This window comes from Orycteropus afer, unplaced genomic scaffold (assembly GCF_000298275.1).
Source record: "Orycteropus afer afer isolate SDZICR_OR568_19922 unplaced genomic scaffold, OryAfe1.0 scaffold00073, whole genome shotgun sequence".
Classification (NCBI taxonomy): domain Eukaryota; kingdom Metazoa; phylum Chordata; class Mammalia; order Tubulidentata; family Orycteropodidae; genus Orycteropus; species Orycteropus afer.
The window spans coordinates 1,854,989-1,873,251 of record NW_006921660.1 but is presented as its reverse complement, the minus strand read 5'-3'; the positions used below and the strand labels follow the sequence as shown (position 1 = coordinate 1,873,251).

Here is an 18,263-nt window from a genome sequence, read left to right as displayed (position 1 = left end):
GGAAGCTGCCTTACACTACTTGTAAAAGGAGCTGTCATTAAGAACAAATTTGAAGTTGAGGTCCTTATATATGGACATTAAATATGATTTACTTCATTAGGAAAAATCATTTTATTGACAAGCCATCCTTAAGTAAGGAGTATACAAAGTTCTAGAAGTTTGTGTGAAAGTCACTTTTTTGAATCCTACAGGACATTTTCTTGAGAAGAAATAACTATAAATGGCTATTAGTACCCCAGGTCCTGTCAGAAATTATTTAATTCCCAGTGTCACTGATCTTTAGTACAGAGTACTAATTTACATTCTGAGTTTTCATTCTCTGTCTTAAAGAACTGGGCCAGCCAAAATTATGAGACAGTCCAGCATTCTCTGATAGCCTAATTGTCCATCAATACTATTTCCCATCTTCTGGTTCCGTTCTCTCCAAAGTCCCTAGTGTGCTGCATGTTTCCCATTTGTTTTAAGACCATTCTTTCCCACCCCAGTACATCCCAAGTGCTATAGGTCCTATACATCTTAACTATTTTGCCTCCTAAGCAAAATACTCCATTCACTTAGTGCAGATGCTCACAGCTAAGAGTCAGAAGGAAACCAATCAGATTAAAGAAATTTGTACTAGTGTAATAAGCGCCATTGCCCTCCCTCTATGGGAGCACATTGACAATAGCAACTGAAAAAGATTAGACAGGAAACTTAGAGGGCAGTGAGTTTATGTTAATGAGGGAGGAACAATTGGAAAACGATGAGAACAGTTGCACAACTTAAAGAATGTAATTAAAATTTCACTGAATGGTAATTGTTGAATTGGTGTAGGTCCTACTGTGTATATTCTCAAGAACAACAAAAAATAAAATGAATTTAGGTAGGCTTGAGGAAGAGATTTTTGAAACTAATTACCATTTATTAAATATTTATTTGGTCTCAGGGACAGTGTAAGCATTCCACATCTTTTGTCTCATTTATTCCTCTCAGTAACGCCATGAAGTAAACATTACTATGTCTACTTTATAAAACAAGAAACTGAGACTCAAGAAAATAAGTGACTTGCCCCAAATCACAGAGATAATAAGGAGCAGAACTGGACTCTGAACCTAAAGTTTTGAGTACAAAATCAGTGACTCTGACTACTGTCCTGTAGTGTCACGTTTTGGAAGAGAAAAGTTACTTAGCGAACAGTCAGTTGGGAGTTTTCTCGGTGTGTATGATCTGCTCTGTCTACTTCCTTTCATTCCTCTAAACTCATCTATCTATCTATCTATCTATCTATCTACCTATCTATCTATCTATACCCTCATATGTATATATAATAACAATCTCCTTTGGCAGTTGGAAGGGGTGGTAGGTGTTCAGTTGTTGAGGTGTTAGCAGCAGTCATTTAGTGTCATTCTGTTGTAATTTAGAAACTGTTTAGTATTATATCCATATTTGGATGATAATTAGCCATTGTTCTGTTACAATTGTGTTTTATAGAAATTAGTTACAGTATACTGTAGGTGGGATAGCTAAGCTGATGCAGCAAAGAATTCAAAGGTTGAGAATCTTGTATGGTGATTCTAACTTATCAGGAGAGGAAAAGAATGACCCTGGAGATACTAGACTGAAATATTAAATAACTATACTTGAGAAATGACATTGATGGAAATTTGAGCACCTAATTGAGTGTAGTGCTAGGATAGCTTCTGCTATAGAATGGAGAGAGAAGAGAAGTACATGATGGCTTAAAATACAAATTTAGTTTCTGTCTTACGTGATGCACTTTTCATAAGGAGAGGAAAACATTTTGTTACATAGGAACTCTTGTCAGCCAGGTGCTTTACTGTATTGCATGACATCTAGGAGATCTTATTAATTGCTGTCAACTTGGACTGGTATTTCATCATGATTTTAGCTCTGGTGGCAAAAGGCTTTAATTTGGTCCTAGATGAAGTACTGGAGAGCAAGGTGACTGCTGGTGACAGAAAACATCTTGACAGATAGCAAGGTCTTGCTTTGTCTTGACAGTATGTGTAGGACATATTTATTTAACAAACATTTGAGTGCCTGCTTATAAATAGCACTATGCTATGTTTCATTCCATAGAGCCTCATACATACACACCACACTTACAGCAGTTGTTGGGCTGAAATTTGGAGCTTTAGCAAAGGTTTGAGTTACTGAAGCATATCATTGGTCTGATTGTTCATATTTCCACCCTAACTTTTCAGCCACAAATCTATTGCAAATAGCTGAGTGATCCAAGAGTATAGTGGTTATGGTGAAGATGGCATGCTGGCCAGGACTTCTCTCCCATCATCATTTTCCTTTGATTGCCTATCTCTGATTGTCTGCTCTTTCCAGCTGGTCTATCTCTGCTTATTCTATGACAGTTTTTTTTTTTTTTTTTTAAATCAGTAGCCAAATCCCAGTAACAAGTGTGATAGCTGATATGACTAATTGAAAGCAAATACACTGGAGAAGATGATAGGTTTCTTTTGTAAACCAGTGAGTTGATTGTTCTGTCATTTCATCTAGGAGCATCTCTCTCCATTAGAGATTGATAAGCCTAACTTAGGGGAAATGGGGGACTTTGACTCAATATTTACGAGCCATCTACCACCAGGATTACTCTTGTTTAACTCTACTCTCATGAGAATTTGCTTTGTAAGTCAAAGCTAATGGACATTATTAACCCCTATATTATTAATTGGGGACTTCTATTTATGTTCTTTTCTGAATTATGATATTTAAATAATAGCTTAGAGATTGGCCCTTCTTTAGCAGACCCAGTTGCTGAAGTAAAGCATTAGTTAACTTCAGGAAACGTGTTACAGAATTTATAAATATTCTAAAATTCCTTTTTGTTTGAGGAGGGGTACAGATTTCCTTCCATCAGCTATGAAGGCTCAACCTTAAATTTCTGAAATCAGTGGCATTTAAACTAAACATACAGCATACTAAAAGCACCTTTTTTAATGCCAGTTTTCGTTTAAATTTCAGATGCAAACATTTGAAAATCAAGTATGGTCATTTGGTTTCAAAGGAAAACTGCTTAAAATGTAGCAGCTAGCAGTGTGTGAGTTAATGGGAGCCATATGCTCTACCCCGCCTGTGAGGATGCTTTGGTCTTGGGGAGAGTGTGTAGGAAAGGAATATGTGGGGGGGTTTTAGAACAGCTTTTTGAAAAACATTGCACTAGACCTTGAGCAAAAAGAACTGAACAACATTTATATAAAAAATTGGTGTTAATAAATTGAATTAAATTGCAAAACACAGGATTAGTCTGATACTCTGCATCAGAGAAGTTGTTCACTGAACTGTAACCTCAGAGAGGTTTTCCTGGGCCCAAGGGTATTTAAGATAATACTTGGCAAATTAGTAGTTTATAAATAGTTTGTTGAAAGGAATAGAGTTGTATTGCCCCCACTGTACATTTTACAGACATGGTTGATCATTTTATGAGGAGTCACAGTATCTACTACATGCAGTAATTTTATTGGTTTCCATAATTTTAACTTTAGTGTTAATTTTGGCAGTATGGAGAACAAAAAAAAAGGCACACTTTAGTCCTGAGGAGAAAAGTTGAGCAAGACTTTGAATTAGAGGAAATGATGAAGCTTTTATTACAAGGAGAAAAATTAACAGCCAATAAATAGAGCCATACCTTTTTAAATTAAAGCTTACCTTTTTTTTTTTCCAGATTGGGTGAGTATTAAAATAGTTTCCCCAGCAAGATAGAAAGAGAACTAGACATGAGTACTATATGATGTGTTCATGCCATAATTTTGCTGCATTGATAGAATCATAGAATTTCAGGAGGCTTTGAAATCATCTCAACCAAACCTCATTTTAAAGATGAGGAAACTGGAGCACAGTAGGTAATTGTATTTCATTTTAAGAGACTTGATTCTTATCAAAATATCTCCAGAAGGTTTTTTATTTAGGGGGATTTCCCAATTATAAACTAGTTCAGTTTCAGAACTGCATTTGTAAGTAGGCTGTGTGGTTAATGAACTTCATTAGAATCAAAGATATGTCTTCAACTCAGAGTCTGCATTAAGTTAACATTTGCTGTGAAAAGTAGAACTGAAACTGGAAAACAGAATACTTCAAATTGAGTGCTGGTGCTTAAAGAAGAATAGGGTTGGTTAAAGATAGAAGATAGACCTTAGGGGTACTTTTAAGGCTATAGTTTATCATGAGGAAGTTCACTCTGAAAAAGTATGGCTTCCTCTTCTTTGATACAGTTGTATGAGGATGGATACTTAGAGATAAAATGAAGTAGGTTTGTGTTTAGTTTTCTAGTAGGTATGTTCTGGAGAGCTGTGGATATCATCATGGAATGAATGAATGTCAGTTGTTATTCAAGTCATGTGTTCTTAAGAGTTGTGTTGTCCTGCCTCATGTGCAGAAGTTGAGTTATACAGAGAAACTAAACTAATGACTGAAAAAATGTGAAAATGGCTTTTAGAAGGAGAGGGCTTTATAAAGGTTCCTTTTTTTGGGGGGCGAGGAGGGTCCCACAAGTAGAAAGAAATAGAAACGATCCCTTTTCCTGTGCAATTTTGGAATTTGAGAGCCTAAAGATGTTTGATAGATAATAGGCACATAAATATTTCTTGAAAGGATAAATTATGTGAAAGAGAATTTGAAATACTTCCAAATAAAGTAACTGGCCAGAAACTAGAAGGGAAGATAGATTGAGAAGTTTAAATAGTAAAAGTATATGTGCACGATAAAGATATTTCCTGCTTTGGAAGTAGCTAGCAGTAGACAATAAAAGACAGAGGAAGTCAAATGTTGCATATACAAGATTCCTGCCTGTCATCTAAGCCCTCTGTGTCAGTTGCCTGGACTATTGCAGTAGTCTCCAATCTGTTCTTCACAGTTATCAGGAGAGTGATTATCTAACATGAATCTGTTAGTAATTCCTCTGTATAAAACATTCTGTGCTTCCCCATCAGTATTAAGAATAAGATCTAAGCCTTCTAGTCAACTGTGACCTGGCTCTACTTTCTGTCTCACCACCAACCTACTCCTGCTGTGCCAAAACAGGCATGGCTTCCCCAAACATAGGTATGGCATGCCACTTCATATCTGGACATGCTCTCACCTCTCATGAAGAGTATTCATCCTTCACTCTCCTCATCATTTGCTGGGTAGGTTTATCTTTTTTCTCATGCTTATCAGCTGACAAGTACCTTAAATGAAAGCAACATCCACATTTTCATTGGGGCAATTTAAATTGAATGTTAAATGCTCTTAAAATCACAAAGTTTATTTACAATTATTATTATTTTTTAATATCTTCTGACATTTTATATTCACTTAACAAAAATTTATAGAATGCTTATTCTGTTCAAGGCACTGTGCTTGGTTTTATCTAAGTTATCCTGGATTTGACAAATGTCCCCCGAGGACTGTATTTAAATGGATGTTTGTAAGAAAATAAAGCTGAAATGAAACCTATTTGCCTCTCCTTTTTTAGAACTACAGAACAGAATTAGAGCAGTTTAGATAGAGTTTTTTAGCCCACCAAAGTACCTACGAGCTTCTAGATGCATTATCTTTATAAATGTGTTCAGAAAAAAATTCTGATGATGGAAAAATCTATTCTATAAATTATGGAAAGGTAAGTTATAATTCATAGTTTGTGCAAAATGTGGTAATTTCTATGATTATATATAGATCATGGTGACCAACACTATTTTAGCAATATTTGCATTCTCTTGTTTTCTTCTTTGGCCATACATGTGGTCCAGTTGTTGGAAGGATTTTTTAGTAGAATATTTGAAAAATAACTAGTTGGCTCTTTAAGCAGGTCTAATATAAGATCCATAGAAAATCATGGTAAACCTGAATAATATTGTGTTGAGAGAGTCCTATGATACCTGTAATACAGATTTTAAATGAATGTTCTAAATCTTACCTTAATATATAAATATTTTCCTGTGGTAACTGCTCTGCTTTGGGGGCCTGTTATTCATGAAATTAATGGGGGGAGGGAGTCACAGAAATTTCATGGCTAAGCATTCTTGGTGTTATAATTTTTGTTTGTTTTCCAATTATTCAGCAATTTAGAATAAAATCACAATCCTTTAAAATGCCCCAAGAAATTCCTTGATTAGAATGTTATAAATGGATATTCATTCATTCAACAAGCATTGATTGGATGTGCATTATAAGCTCTGCACTATTCTAGGCTCTGGGAGCATGGAGAGGTTTGTGGCATTCATATTTCCTTCTGTCATGGAGCTTGTATCCTAGTGGAGGAGACAGACGATAAACCAGTGAACACAGACATATGCACACACTCTGAGTATGGTTGTTGTTGTTGTTATGTGCTGTCGAGTCAAACCCAACTCATAGCGACCCCTCCTTGGGTTTCCAAGGCAGTATCACTACCTAAGTAGGATTGCCCAACCTTCCTTCCGTGGAGTGGCTGGTGGGTTTGAACTGCCAGCCATTTGGTTAGCAGGCAAGTGTCTTAGCCACTATGCTACCAGGTTAGGTGCTCTGAAAACAGTAGCTAAGATAATGTGAGAATGTTTGCTCTGTGGTGAGGCAACAACCTTAGGTTGGTGGTTAGGAAAGGTCTTGCTGAGAAGGCAACATTTAAATTTAGACACAAAGGATGAGAAGAGGCCAGTCTTGCAAAGATCTGTGCCAGAAACATCCCAGACAAATGGCACAAGAAAGATAAAGATCCTGAGTTGAGAAGAGCTTGTTGTTGTTGTTGTTGTTATGTGGCCTCAAGTCAGACCCTACTCATAGTGACCCCTCTTTGGGTTTCCTAGGCAGTATCACTATGGAAGTAGATTGCCCAACCCTCCTTCCAAGGAGTGGCTGGTGGGTTTGAACCACCAGCCTTCTGGTTAGCAGTCAAGTGCCATAGGCACTACACTACCAGAGCTCCTGAGAAGAGCTTGGTGTGTACAAACAACAGCAGGAGAATTGTGAATATGGAATCAGAAGGGGTAAGTGGAAGGGAGGAGAACAGTGAGATGTGAGGTAAGTGGAGAGGCTCAGACCCTGCCGGCCCTTGCCAGCCTAGAAAGAAGTTCAGATTGCATTGTTGCTGTAGGATTTTCTGTGGGGAAGTGGCATATTATATATTTTTCTAAGAAAACTTGAGTCCTTAGGTGGTGCGATGGTTAATGTGATTGGTTGATACGAAAACGTTAGAAGTTCACCTCTCTCCACAGGCAGCTCAGAAGAAAGGCCTGGCAATCCCAGTGGAGCATAGTTCTATATGTAGAGTCCCCATGAGTCAGAGTTGACCTGACAGCAACTAGTTAGTTAAGACCTTGGCTGCTCTGGGGAAAGGGGATTGTAGGGGCTAAGAGTTCAAGCCATTATAAAGAAACAAGCAAGAGGTGACATGGTTTGGAGTAGGGGATTAGCACTGGAGGTGGAGTCAAGAGAAAGGTCCAAGAATATTTGGACATAGAGTAGACAGGATGCTGATGGGGTTGGAGGTGGTAAGAAGGTAGAAAATAAATTTATCTCAATGCAGTATTGAGATGAGGTGACATGGAGATAGTTACTTTGAAGATCAAGATTCCATTTCTTTTTAAAAATAAATGTACTTCAGACACACTTAAGGCATGCTGCCTTATTACAATGAATGAAAAAAAAAATTAAGAAGATGACAGTTACACCAAACAAATAATTTCAGCTAAAAGTATAAGAAGAAGGCTGATTTAAACTAATTAATTTTGCTAATAATAGTCATTTCTTTTTTACAGAGTGCTCAAATTCTCCTTTTTAATCTATACAAAATCAGAAGCCAGACTTACATGTTTAAAAATAATATTTTTGTGTCTATGCTTTTGAAAAGTTTTTAGTTATAACAGACAAATTTTAAAAGGTGAATATTAGCTGCTAACTCCCCTAGTGATACACAGGTTGAAGGGTTCTGGAATCTCCTTTGATCTCTCCCTTTGCCAGTTGATCCCCATCTTCCTCTTGATCTGTCTTTTAAAGACATTGTAGGTGACTTTGAAGTATATGTGACTAACCTAGCAGCTCATCAAACACTCTGGCCTCAATGTCCCTCACTCCACTGCAGGCAGAGTGAGAGAAAAGGAACCACAAGACCCTTAAGGTGTCTGTGGCTGAGCAGCAGGACCCAAGCTCCCATCTTTATTGCAGCTCACCACTACTACCATTTCATATTGCATACATTAGGCTTTAGAATAAGATCTTGTTTGAACAAAGAATGCGGCAGTTAATAAAAGGCTTAAATGCACTTTTCTGGGCCACAGCAAAATTGTTCACTGAGATGGTCCCTCATAATTCTCACTGTCATTGTTGAGAGTCTTCAGGAGGAATCAAGCTATACCAGCTGAGGGGACTTTGTTGTTACTAGGTGCTGTTGAGTCAGTTCTGACTCATAGTGACCCTGTTTGCAACAGAAGGAAACACTGCTCAGTGTTGCACCATCCTCACAGTCATTGCTATGTTTGGTCTACTGTTGCAGCTGCTGCATCAATCTATTTCATTAAGGGTCTTCCTTTTCTACACTTACCCTCTCTTTTACCAAAGTTGATGTCCTTCTCCAGGGACTGGTCCCTCCTGATAACGTGTCTAAAGTATGTAAGATGAAGTCTCTCCATCCTTGCTTCTAAGAACCATTCTGGCTAGACTTCTTCCAAGACAAATTTATTTGTTCTTTTGGCAGTCCATGGTATACTCAAGATCCTTTGCCAACACCATAATTCAAATGCATCAATTCTTCTTCACACATCATTATTCATTGTCCAGCTCTCACATGCATATAAGGGGATTGAAAATATCATGGCTGAGTGAAACTTACATCCACATAATAGCCCAAAATGTGATGTTCTAGCTTCCATCTGGGAGCTCTGGTAACACAGTGCCTAAGGCACTTGACTGCTAACCAGAAGGCTGATGGTTCAAACCCACCAGCCACTCTTCGGAAGGAAGGTTGGCAATCTACTTCCGTAGTGATGTTGTTATGTGTTGTCGAGTCAGACCAACTCATAGCGACCCCTTTTTGGGTTTCTGAGGCGGTATCACTACGGAAGTAGATTGCCCCATCTTCCTTCCAAGGAGTGGCTGGTGGGTTTGAACCTCCAGCCTTCTGGTTAGCAGTCAAGTTGCTATGAGTTGGGTCCAACTTGACAGCACATACAACAACCACCACAATCATTCTTAGGAAACAATAAAGGAGAAATTATGTAAGTACATATGAGAAATAAGTATAGTGCTCTCAGGTACTCTGATGTGAGTTTTCACACTCTTTTTTTTTTTTCCTCAAGTGAAATCTTAGAGATCCCCAAAGTATCAAATAGGTGACAGGCAGGTGTCAGAAACAGACTCCTCTGCCCTTCCAGTTTTTCTCTCTCTCTCAGCTGGGCCCACCTCAGTCCCAGAAATCTCTAGGAATTCTAAGGCTCCTTGGGGCAAAACTTGAAAATCACTGAGCCATGATCTTAAAACTGCAGAAGTGAAGACATATTTACATTGCATGTTTATACCTCAAGATCCACTATGAGTCACACCCTTGTGCCTGGGTCTTCAGCCTCTCCTGCCTTTTCCTTTAATATGCAGCCTCTTAGGGAATTGTCGTCTGCCCCTCTATCACTTTCTCCAGCCTACTTGACACTCTGCCACCAGAGTGGTAGAGTCATCTTTCTGAAATTCACCTCTAATTTTGTCATTCCTTAGATTCCTTCCGTGGCTCACCATCCCCTACAGGGAATGAAAACCTTGGGCCCACAGCTCTTGCTTTGTGGTTGCTCCTACATACCTGTCCCCCTCCTCCTGTACCCGTGCCATTGGAGAAACACCTCCATGCAGGCCCTTCCATCCCCTCAGTCTTTCACCTCCCCCCCTCCCCAAGTCACCAGGCACATGGGTGCTCCTCAACAGTAGATTCAGGTTATGGGTCCTGTGTAATCTATACTTCCTGCTTCTAAGCTCCGCTCACCCCCAGGTAGTGCTACACTCCCGTCTCCCTCTGTTCTAGAGATTATTGTGTTATCCTTTCTGGTGGCACTTGTCACCCAGTACTGTAGACACTGATCTACTTGTCTGTCTCCTCCAGTTAAATACAAACTCTGTGAGGGCAGCAATTTAAGGGGGTCTTATTGACTCTTGCCTCTGGTTTGCATGCCCCCAGCAGAAGTCTGGCATTAGAGGGCATTAAGCATTTGAATGAATGAATCATCAAGTCACAAGTCACAAATGCATTTGTCAAGATGTGAATGGCAGTTATTAAATAAATCATCTCCAAGTTAAAAAAGAGACTAAATCATTTTTCAAAGCCTCATTGTTGCTTGACTTTTGGTACTTTGTTTATTTAAATGAGATCTCAGATTTTAAAGGAAAGTTTTATTCGTCAAGGCAGTAGGATCCTTAACTGTCTTATGAAAGTGTTTCTGCCTGAATGGAATTGGCTGTGGATATAACAAACTTAAAGTTTCTAGAGTTGATTGCATTCGTAATACAAGGAATAGGTGATAGTCATGGGAGGTGTGTGTATGTGTGAGGTATGTGTATGACAAATGACTGAGGCTTTTAATGAATCACTCATTTGAAAATTGTCTTTCTGCAGGTGATGTATCACCAATCAGTATGTCTCCCATCAGTCAATCTCAGTTTATTCCACTCGGGGAAATCCTTTGCTTGGCCATCTCAGCAATGAACTCAGCAAGAAAACCTGTCACCCAAGAAGCACTGATGGAACACCTGACAACATGTTTCCCAGGTAATGAAGAGAGAATGTAGCACTTTCCAAATGGATGTATGCTCTTGTCTATCTAAGACTTCAAATGGACTTCTGCTCCCATATTTAAATATAATGGGGAACAATTCTTTGTCAGAGTGACCAGAAACTTTTCTTAATTCTGTAATTCTTTCATTACCTCAAAAATATTTACCTGACTCAGCTGTAATACTTTTTAAATTGGCACTGAACCAAAGACATTAAATCAGAATCCATGAAGCATTCTGGAAAAGCTACCAAAATTCCATTCAACCTTGGCAATCCAAGATTTAAATACCTGAGCATGATAGTTCGAGAGGCTAGTCAGAAACAACTAAAACTTTTAGCTCCAAGAGGTTAAACCACAGGGAAAATAATGTCACAAATACATAAATCTTCCATGCTCATATCATGGCTTGATGAGTTTTAAAACTACAGCATTTGATAAATTAGTTAAGATTTAATTTTAAAAGAAAACCTAAATTATCTACTTTTTCATTTAAGCATTATACAAAATACAGTAGTCCACCAGCTATAATGAGTGACAGATAGCACTCGTGTTTAAGCGTTGCAAAGTGTTAGGGATGATGATGACCTGCAACATGCATGTCCCGTCTCAAAAGGGACAGTTGACCATTCAGCTTCAGCATTTTCTTGTCTATTACTCCCCAAAAATGTGGAGCCCTGCCAGAGTGGCACAATCTTTTAGGAGAACCTGAAATTCAGAGTTTTATAAGAAATCTCTAGATTCCCTTACATGTTGGCATTTGTGTGTGTGTATGTGTGTGTCTGTGTTTAATGTATGCCAGCAGCATACAGAGCAAAGAAAACACAGTATCAGACTACCAGTTTGCCATCTTGGTTTTAGATTCAACTTATTCTAGGATTAAAATAGAGCCTACATTAAAAACTAACTCTTGACATAATTCTCATTCAATCTAGAAGAGACATTAATAAATGTCATCTGCTGGCTTTATCAGTTAGCTTTTGCTACAAAAGTGCTAGATAATAACCATAGAACATGAGTGACATATGGCAATAAACATTTATTTTCATATATTTATTTATTTTGTAAACATATTTTATTTTGTAAGCAGCAATCAAAATACATTTGTGCTACTGATATATTCAAATTTTAAATGGGAACTTAACAAAATTTGTCCATTTTGGTGTATTCTTGTACAATTTTGGAATCTGCAAAGACCCTGACTAAAGAAACAGAAGTAATTGCACAACTGAGACTGAAGGTGTTACAGTGCTGCAAATGATGCCAGATGTCTTACATTTAACTAAATCTACCTTCAGAGGTCCCTTGATTTTGAGTATTAAGAACAATAGAGGAATATACACTGAAATGATCACTGACAGCTTTTTACATTGCTTTATTTAAACACGACAGTATCCAACATAGCTACTAAACACTGGACAATATTTTGAAGTCATAAGTACATCCTCATGTTCCTCCAAGTGACGTTTGGGATCCTGCTTGCCAACCTCCTTTATTGCCAGCTGTTCCGGTGTCTGAGGGTTCCCTAGGAGTCAACTGGCCCAGCTGGGTGTCTGCTCCCCCTGTCCACCATCCTCTTTGAAAAGGGGCCTAGTCTTCTCGTGGTGATGGCAGAGGCACAAGAGAGCAAGCCCAGTTGCAGAAGGGCGTTTCAAGCCTGTGGTCACAACAATGCCCACTAACATTTCATGGGCCAAAGAAAAGATGGCCAGTTCCAAAGTCAAGGTGTGAGGAAGTACATTCCACCCCTGGGAGGTGGTGGAGATAAGGAGAGGAGGACTACTTGTAATGAATCAATAAACTCATTTACCATATGTGGTCTCCCTACTTTTCCTCTTGCCCCAAAGAAATTTTGTGCTTTTCCCCTAGTGTTTTTTCCTCTATTTCCAATTTTTGAATTGATATGTTTTGAAATTACATGGACTTTTGAAAAACTCGTAACATGAATCCAGCTAATGAAATACCTTTATCTCTAATTTGTAATATTTCATGAGCTCTGAATATAGTTCACAGTCTGATTGTCTTCATTAACTTCCAGACAAGCCCCTTCCTCTCAGTAGTAAGATAAGCTGAATCTCAAATGAGAGTTTTGTAAGAGAGGAGAGATTGTTGACTGCTTACAAAGACAATGCCCTTGTGAAGGAAGGGCCGCCCATCGGCCTTACACCTAGATGACCACTTCTGATAGAGACATCCCAACAGCTTTAAAATCCTTATATATTTATGTAGCTTCATGAAAGACTACAAAATTTCCTTGAACATGGTTACTTACCTTCAACTTTTTATTGCTATAAAATAGTGAATAGAAGGAAGACAGTGCATATGTAATAGGAAGTTGTTTGTCACTGCCAACAGCTAATAACGGTATCACTAATTTGGACTACTTTGTGGAGAAAGCCATAGGTCATTTGTACTTAAAAGAACAACTACTTTGTTAGCTTTTGTAATGAGTGAGCTTAAATCCCAAGGCCGTAATTTTCAGATGGACAGAGTGCATAAACCTCTTATCTGTGTGACACTGATGACTTCCTGGCCAGCCCCAAATATTGCAGAGACACTATGCAAGCCTGTGTCTAGGGCAGGCATTGGCAGACTATGGCCTGCTGGTCAAATTGACCCACTACTTGTTTTTGTAAACAAAGCTTTGTTGGAGCACAACCACACCTAGTTTTTGTACTGTCTGTGGCTCCTTTTGTATTATGGTGGCAGAGTTGAGTAGTTGCAACAGAGATTGTATGGCTCATAAAGCCTAAAATATTTACTATCTGCCCCTTTACTGAAGAAGTTTGACAAGCCCTTGTCTAGAACATAGACAGTAACCAGTTGCCATCAAGTTGATTCTGACTTATTGTGACCCCATGTGTGTCAAAGTAGAGCTGTGCTCTATAAGATTTACAATAGCTGATTGTTTGCAAGTTGATCACCAGGTCTTTCTTCTGAGGCATCTCTGGGTGGACTTGAACTGCCAGCATCTCAGTTAGCAGCTGAATGTATTCACCATGCACCACCTAGGGACCCAGGCTCAAGCATGGTGCTAATTGCTTAAAACATTGTTTAAGTCACTCCAGATCTTAAACTAGTATTTCATAAACAATCAGATTTTACTTCCTGCTTGCTTTCCATCCCATGTATCTCCCTCTCTCCTTTCTTTCCTTTTCTGCCTTTCTTTTGCTGTCATTTAAGGTACATCAGAGCAAAACATTTTAGCAAAACTAATACTGTTTAAATTCTATTTGAAAAATGTGTTTCCTAGCCATTATAAATGACATTCTGAAAGCCCTCAAAAAAAAAAAAAAAAACCTCACTGCTAGCAAGTCAATTCCAACTCATAGTGACCCCCTTTGGGTTTCCAAGGCTGTAAATCTTTACGGAAATAGATCACCCCGTCTTCCTTCCATAGAGTGGCTGATGCATTTGAACTGCTGACCTCCTGGTTAGCAGCGAAACTTCTTTATCTACTACACTCCTTGGTCCCAAAGCCCTAGAAGGAATTAAATATATTTATATATTTGGATATGTTTTATAAGATACAATGATAATAGTTGCAATTTTCCTGTATTTCGCAATTTGCAAATAAACTTTTGAAGTCTAACTAAATATTATTAAAATAATGGAAATCTCATGTTTAATTCATATGTTATAAATAAAAAGGGCAGTCTAGCATTTAGCTTCTATTCCTGGTTTACACATCCATATCCTAAAGAGTTTTTAGTGAAAAATCTTCCAGTAAAAATGTCTGCTGTACTGAGACTTACACCTTTTTATCCCATTTTTATATAGATTTAAAACTAACTCAACAACTATAAATATTTGCTTCCCACCTTTCTAAGTAACTACTTATCCATTCATTCATCCAGAAGGAATAATCACTTAAATTGCTCTGGTGCTTTTGAAAGGGTTACAGTTGAATTTTCTTGGGAAGAAAGTTGACTTTCAGGGAAACAGGGTTGGTCCTGTCAGGTTACTTTAGGGGTTGAGCTGGACTTTACAGTTTGCTTGAGAATGCTAACATTATATACACTGTGTTCTATCTCCAGACCTTCCTCTTACATAGATTCTTACTAAATTCTACCTCAGTTAGTGTTTTTCACACACAAGAGGAAATAACCTAAAGAAACTCATTAAAAATATTCAATCTAAACTGCTTAAAATAAAGAACATACTCATGTGCTCTGTGTTCCGACAATCTATCAGTTTTGAAGGATTACAACAGTATATAAGCCTAACATCACATTATCATGCAGAGTTTTTAATGATCTATTTTTGCTGTAGAAGATGTAAAGGTGTGGGAAGGAGAGAGTTTCACTCCGGGTTTCAGTCCTTTTTGGGTGTAAAGCTTGTCTTTGTTCTTTAAGCCCTCAAAATCTGTATTCATGATGAACTTCGAGAGCACAATCTGGAAGTAATGGACTTGTTTTTGTTCTTGTTATGGGCTGTGGAGTTGGCTTTGACTCATAGTGACCCCATGTATGACAGAACAAAACACTGCCCGGTCCTGCATCACCCTCATGATTGTTGATATGTTCAACCCCATTTTTGGGGTCAGTCCATCTTTGTGTGTCATTGTGTCAATCCATCCTCTTGAGGGTCTTCCTCTTTTTTGCTGACCCTCTGCCTTACCGTGCATGAGGTCCTTCTCCAAGGACTGGTCCCTTCTGATTACATGTCCAAAATACGTGAGACAAAGGATCACCATCCTTGCTTCTGAGGAACATTCTGATTGTACTTCTTCCAAGACAGATTTGTTCATTCTCTTAGCAGTCTGTGTTGTTGTTGTTAGGTGCTGTTGAGTCCGTTTTGACTCATAGCAACCCTGTGTACAACAGAACGAAAGGATACCCAGTCCTGTGCCATCCCCACAGTCGTTGCCATGCTTGAGGCTTGGTCCGGTTGTAAGGATTTTTGTTTTCTTTATGTTAATGTAGTCCAAACTGAAGGCTCTAGTCTTTTATCTTCATCAGTAAGTGCTTCAAGTTCTTTACTTTCAGCAGGCAAGGTTGTGTCATCTAAACATCACAGACTGTTAATGAGTCTTCCTCTAATCATGATGCTGCATTCTTCATATAGTCCAGTTTCTTGGAGTATTTACTCAGCGTAAAGATTGAATATGTGTGATGAGAGGATACAACCCTGATACACACCTTTCCTGATTTTAAACAATACAGTTCTGTTAATCCCCTTGTTCTGTTCAAATTACAGCCTCTTGGTCTATGTTCAGGTTCCTTATGAACACAATTAAGTGTTTTGCAATTCCCATTCTTCATAATGTTATCCGTAATTTGTTGTGCACAATTGAATACATTTGCATAGTTAATAAAACACGATAAATATATTTCTGGTAAATAAATATATGAATCTGCCAGGATTCATCTGACATCACAATGATAACTCTCATTCCATGTTGTTTTCTGAATCCAGCTTGAATTTCTGACAGTTTCCTGTAGGTACACTACAACAATCGTTTTTGTATTCTCTTCAGCAAAACTTATGTTTATATGAGATATTAGTGATATTGTTTGATAATTTCCTCATTCTATTGGATCATTTTTCTTTGGAATGGGCACAAATATGAATCTCTTCCAGTCAGTTGGCCAGGTACCTGTCTTTCAAATTTCTCGGCATAAACAAGTGAGCACTTCCAGTGCTGTATCAGTTTGTTGAAACATCTCAGTTGGTAATTCCATCAGCTCTTGGATCCTTGTTTTTTGCCAGTGCTTTCAGTGCTGCTTGGACTTCTTCCCTTAGTACCATTGGTTCTCGATCATATACTGCCTCCTAAAATGATTGACCATTGACAAATTCTTTTTGGTGCAGTAATTCCATTCTTTCTATCTTAAAGCTTCCTGCATCATTTAGAATTTTGGCCATACAATCCTTCTCTATTGCAACTCAGGGCTTGAATTTTTTCTTCAGTTCTTTTACCTTGAGAAATGCTGAGTATGTTCTTCCCTTTTGGTTTTTTGATTCCAGGTGTATTATTATGAATTAAATGTGTTCCTAAAAAATACCTGTCAACTCAGGTAGGCCGTGATTCTTAGTATTATGTAATTATCTTCCATTTTGTGATGTTTGTAATTATGATATGTATTATAAAGGCTATTAATGAAGCAGGCTCAGAGGCAGTTATGGAAATGAGGCAGGTTAAAATCTACAAGATTAGGTTGTATCTTGAGTTAACCTCTTCTGAGATATAAAAGAGATTAAACAAGTGAGCAGTGATCAGAAGGATATCGGTAGCACCAAGAAAGAAGAGCCAGGAGTGAGACTGTCCTTTGGACCTGGGTGCCTTGTGCTGAGAACCTCCTAGACCCAGGGAAAGAGTGATGTCAAGACACATGGAGATCTCCATGAGCCAATGGGTATTGAAACAGAGACCTCCCTGAGCCAACAGAGAGAGAAAGCATTCTCCTAGAGTTGGTACCCTGAATTTGGACTTCTAGCTTCCCAAACTATAAAAAAATAAATTTATGTAAGTCATTCACTTGTGGAATTGCTGTTACAGCAGCACAAGATAACTAAGACAAAGTCTTTGCATATGTCATCGTAATACTTTGTCTTCTCAAGCTGCCCTTTGAAATCTTCTGTTCATCTCTTTTGTATCATCATTTCTTCCATTTGTTTTAGCTACTCTACATTCAAGAGCAAATTTCAGATGCTCTTCTGACATCCATTTTGGTCTTTTCTGTATTTTTAATAATCTTTTGCTTTCTTCATGTAAGATGTCTTTCCCACAGTTCATCTAATCTTTGGTCATTAGTGTTCAAGGAGTCAAATCTATTCATTTAGAGGTGGTCTCTAAATTCAAGTGAGATATAGTCAAGGTTGAACTTTGGCTCTCATGGACTTGCTTTAATTTTCTTCATCTTCAACTTGAATTTGTTTATCAACAATTGATCATCTGTTCCACAGTGGTCCCCTGACATTGTTCTGACTGATGACATAGAGCTTCTTCATCATTTCTTTTCATAGATGTAGTTGATTTGAATCCTGTATATTCCATTTTGCAAGGTCCATGTGTAAAGTTGCCAATTATGTTGTTGAGAAAGTATTTCCAATGTATAGTTGTTAGTCTTACAAAATTATATCATGTGATCTCCTGCATCGTTTCTGTCATCAGGGCCATATTTTCCAACTACTGATCCTTCTTATTTATTTCCCACTTTCACATTCCAATCACCAGGAATTATCAATGCATTTTGATGCATGTTAGATCAATTTCAGACTGCGGAAATTGGCAAAAAAAAAAAAAGATCTTCAATTTCCTTAACTTTGGCATTAGTGGTTGGTGCATAAATTGGAGTAATAATCATTTTAACTGATCTTCCTTGTAGGTGTATGAATATTACCCTATCATGGAAAGTATTGTACTTCAGGATAGATCTGAACTGTCCTTTTTGATGATGCATGTAATGCCAGTCCTCTTCAATTTGTCGTTCCTGGCATAGTAGATTATATGATCGTCCAAGTCAAAATGGCCAGTACCAGTCCATTTCAGTTCACTAATGCCTAGGAGCTCTGGTAGCATAGTGCCTAAGGCACTTGACTTCT

At 38.1% G+C, this 18,263-nt stretch overlaps 1 protein-coding gene across 1 annotated transcript in view; it reads left to right on the top strand.

Moving 5' to 3' along the window:
- The window catches only part of STOX2 (storkhead box 2), a 153,499-nt gene that overhangs the window by 119,184 nt on the left and 16,052 nt on the right, over positions 1-18,263 (top strand). The window contains exon 2 of the mRNA XM_007940875.2: positions 10,559-10,711. Within this exon, the coding sequence (XP_007939066.1) occupies positions 10,559-10,711 (153 nt within the window). The remainder of the gene's footprint in view (positions 1-10,558; positions 10,712-18,263) is intronic.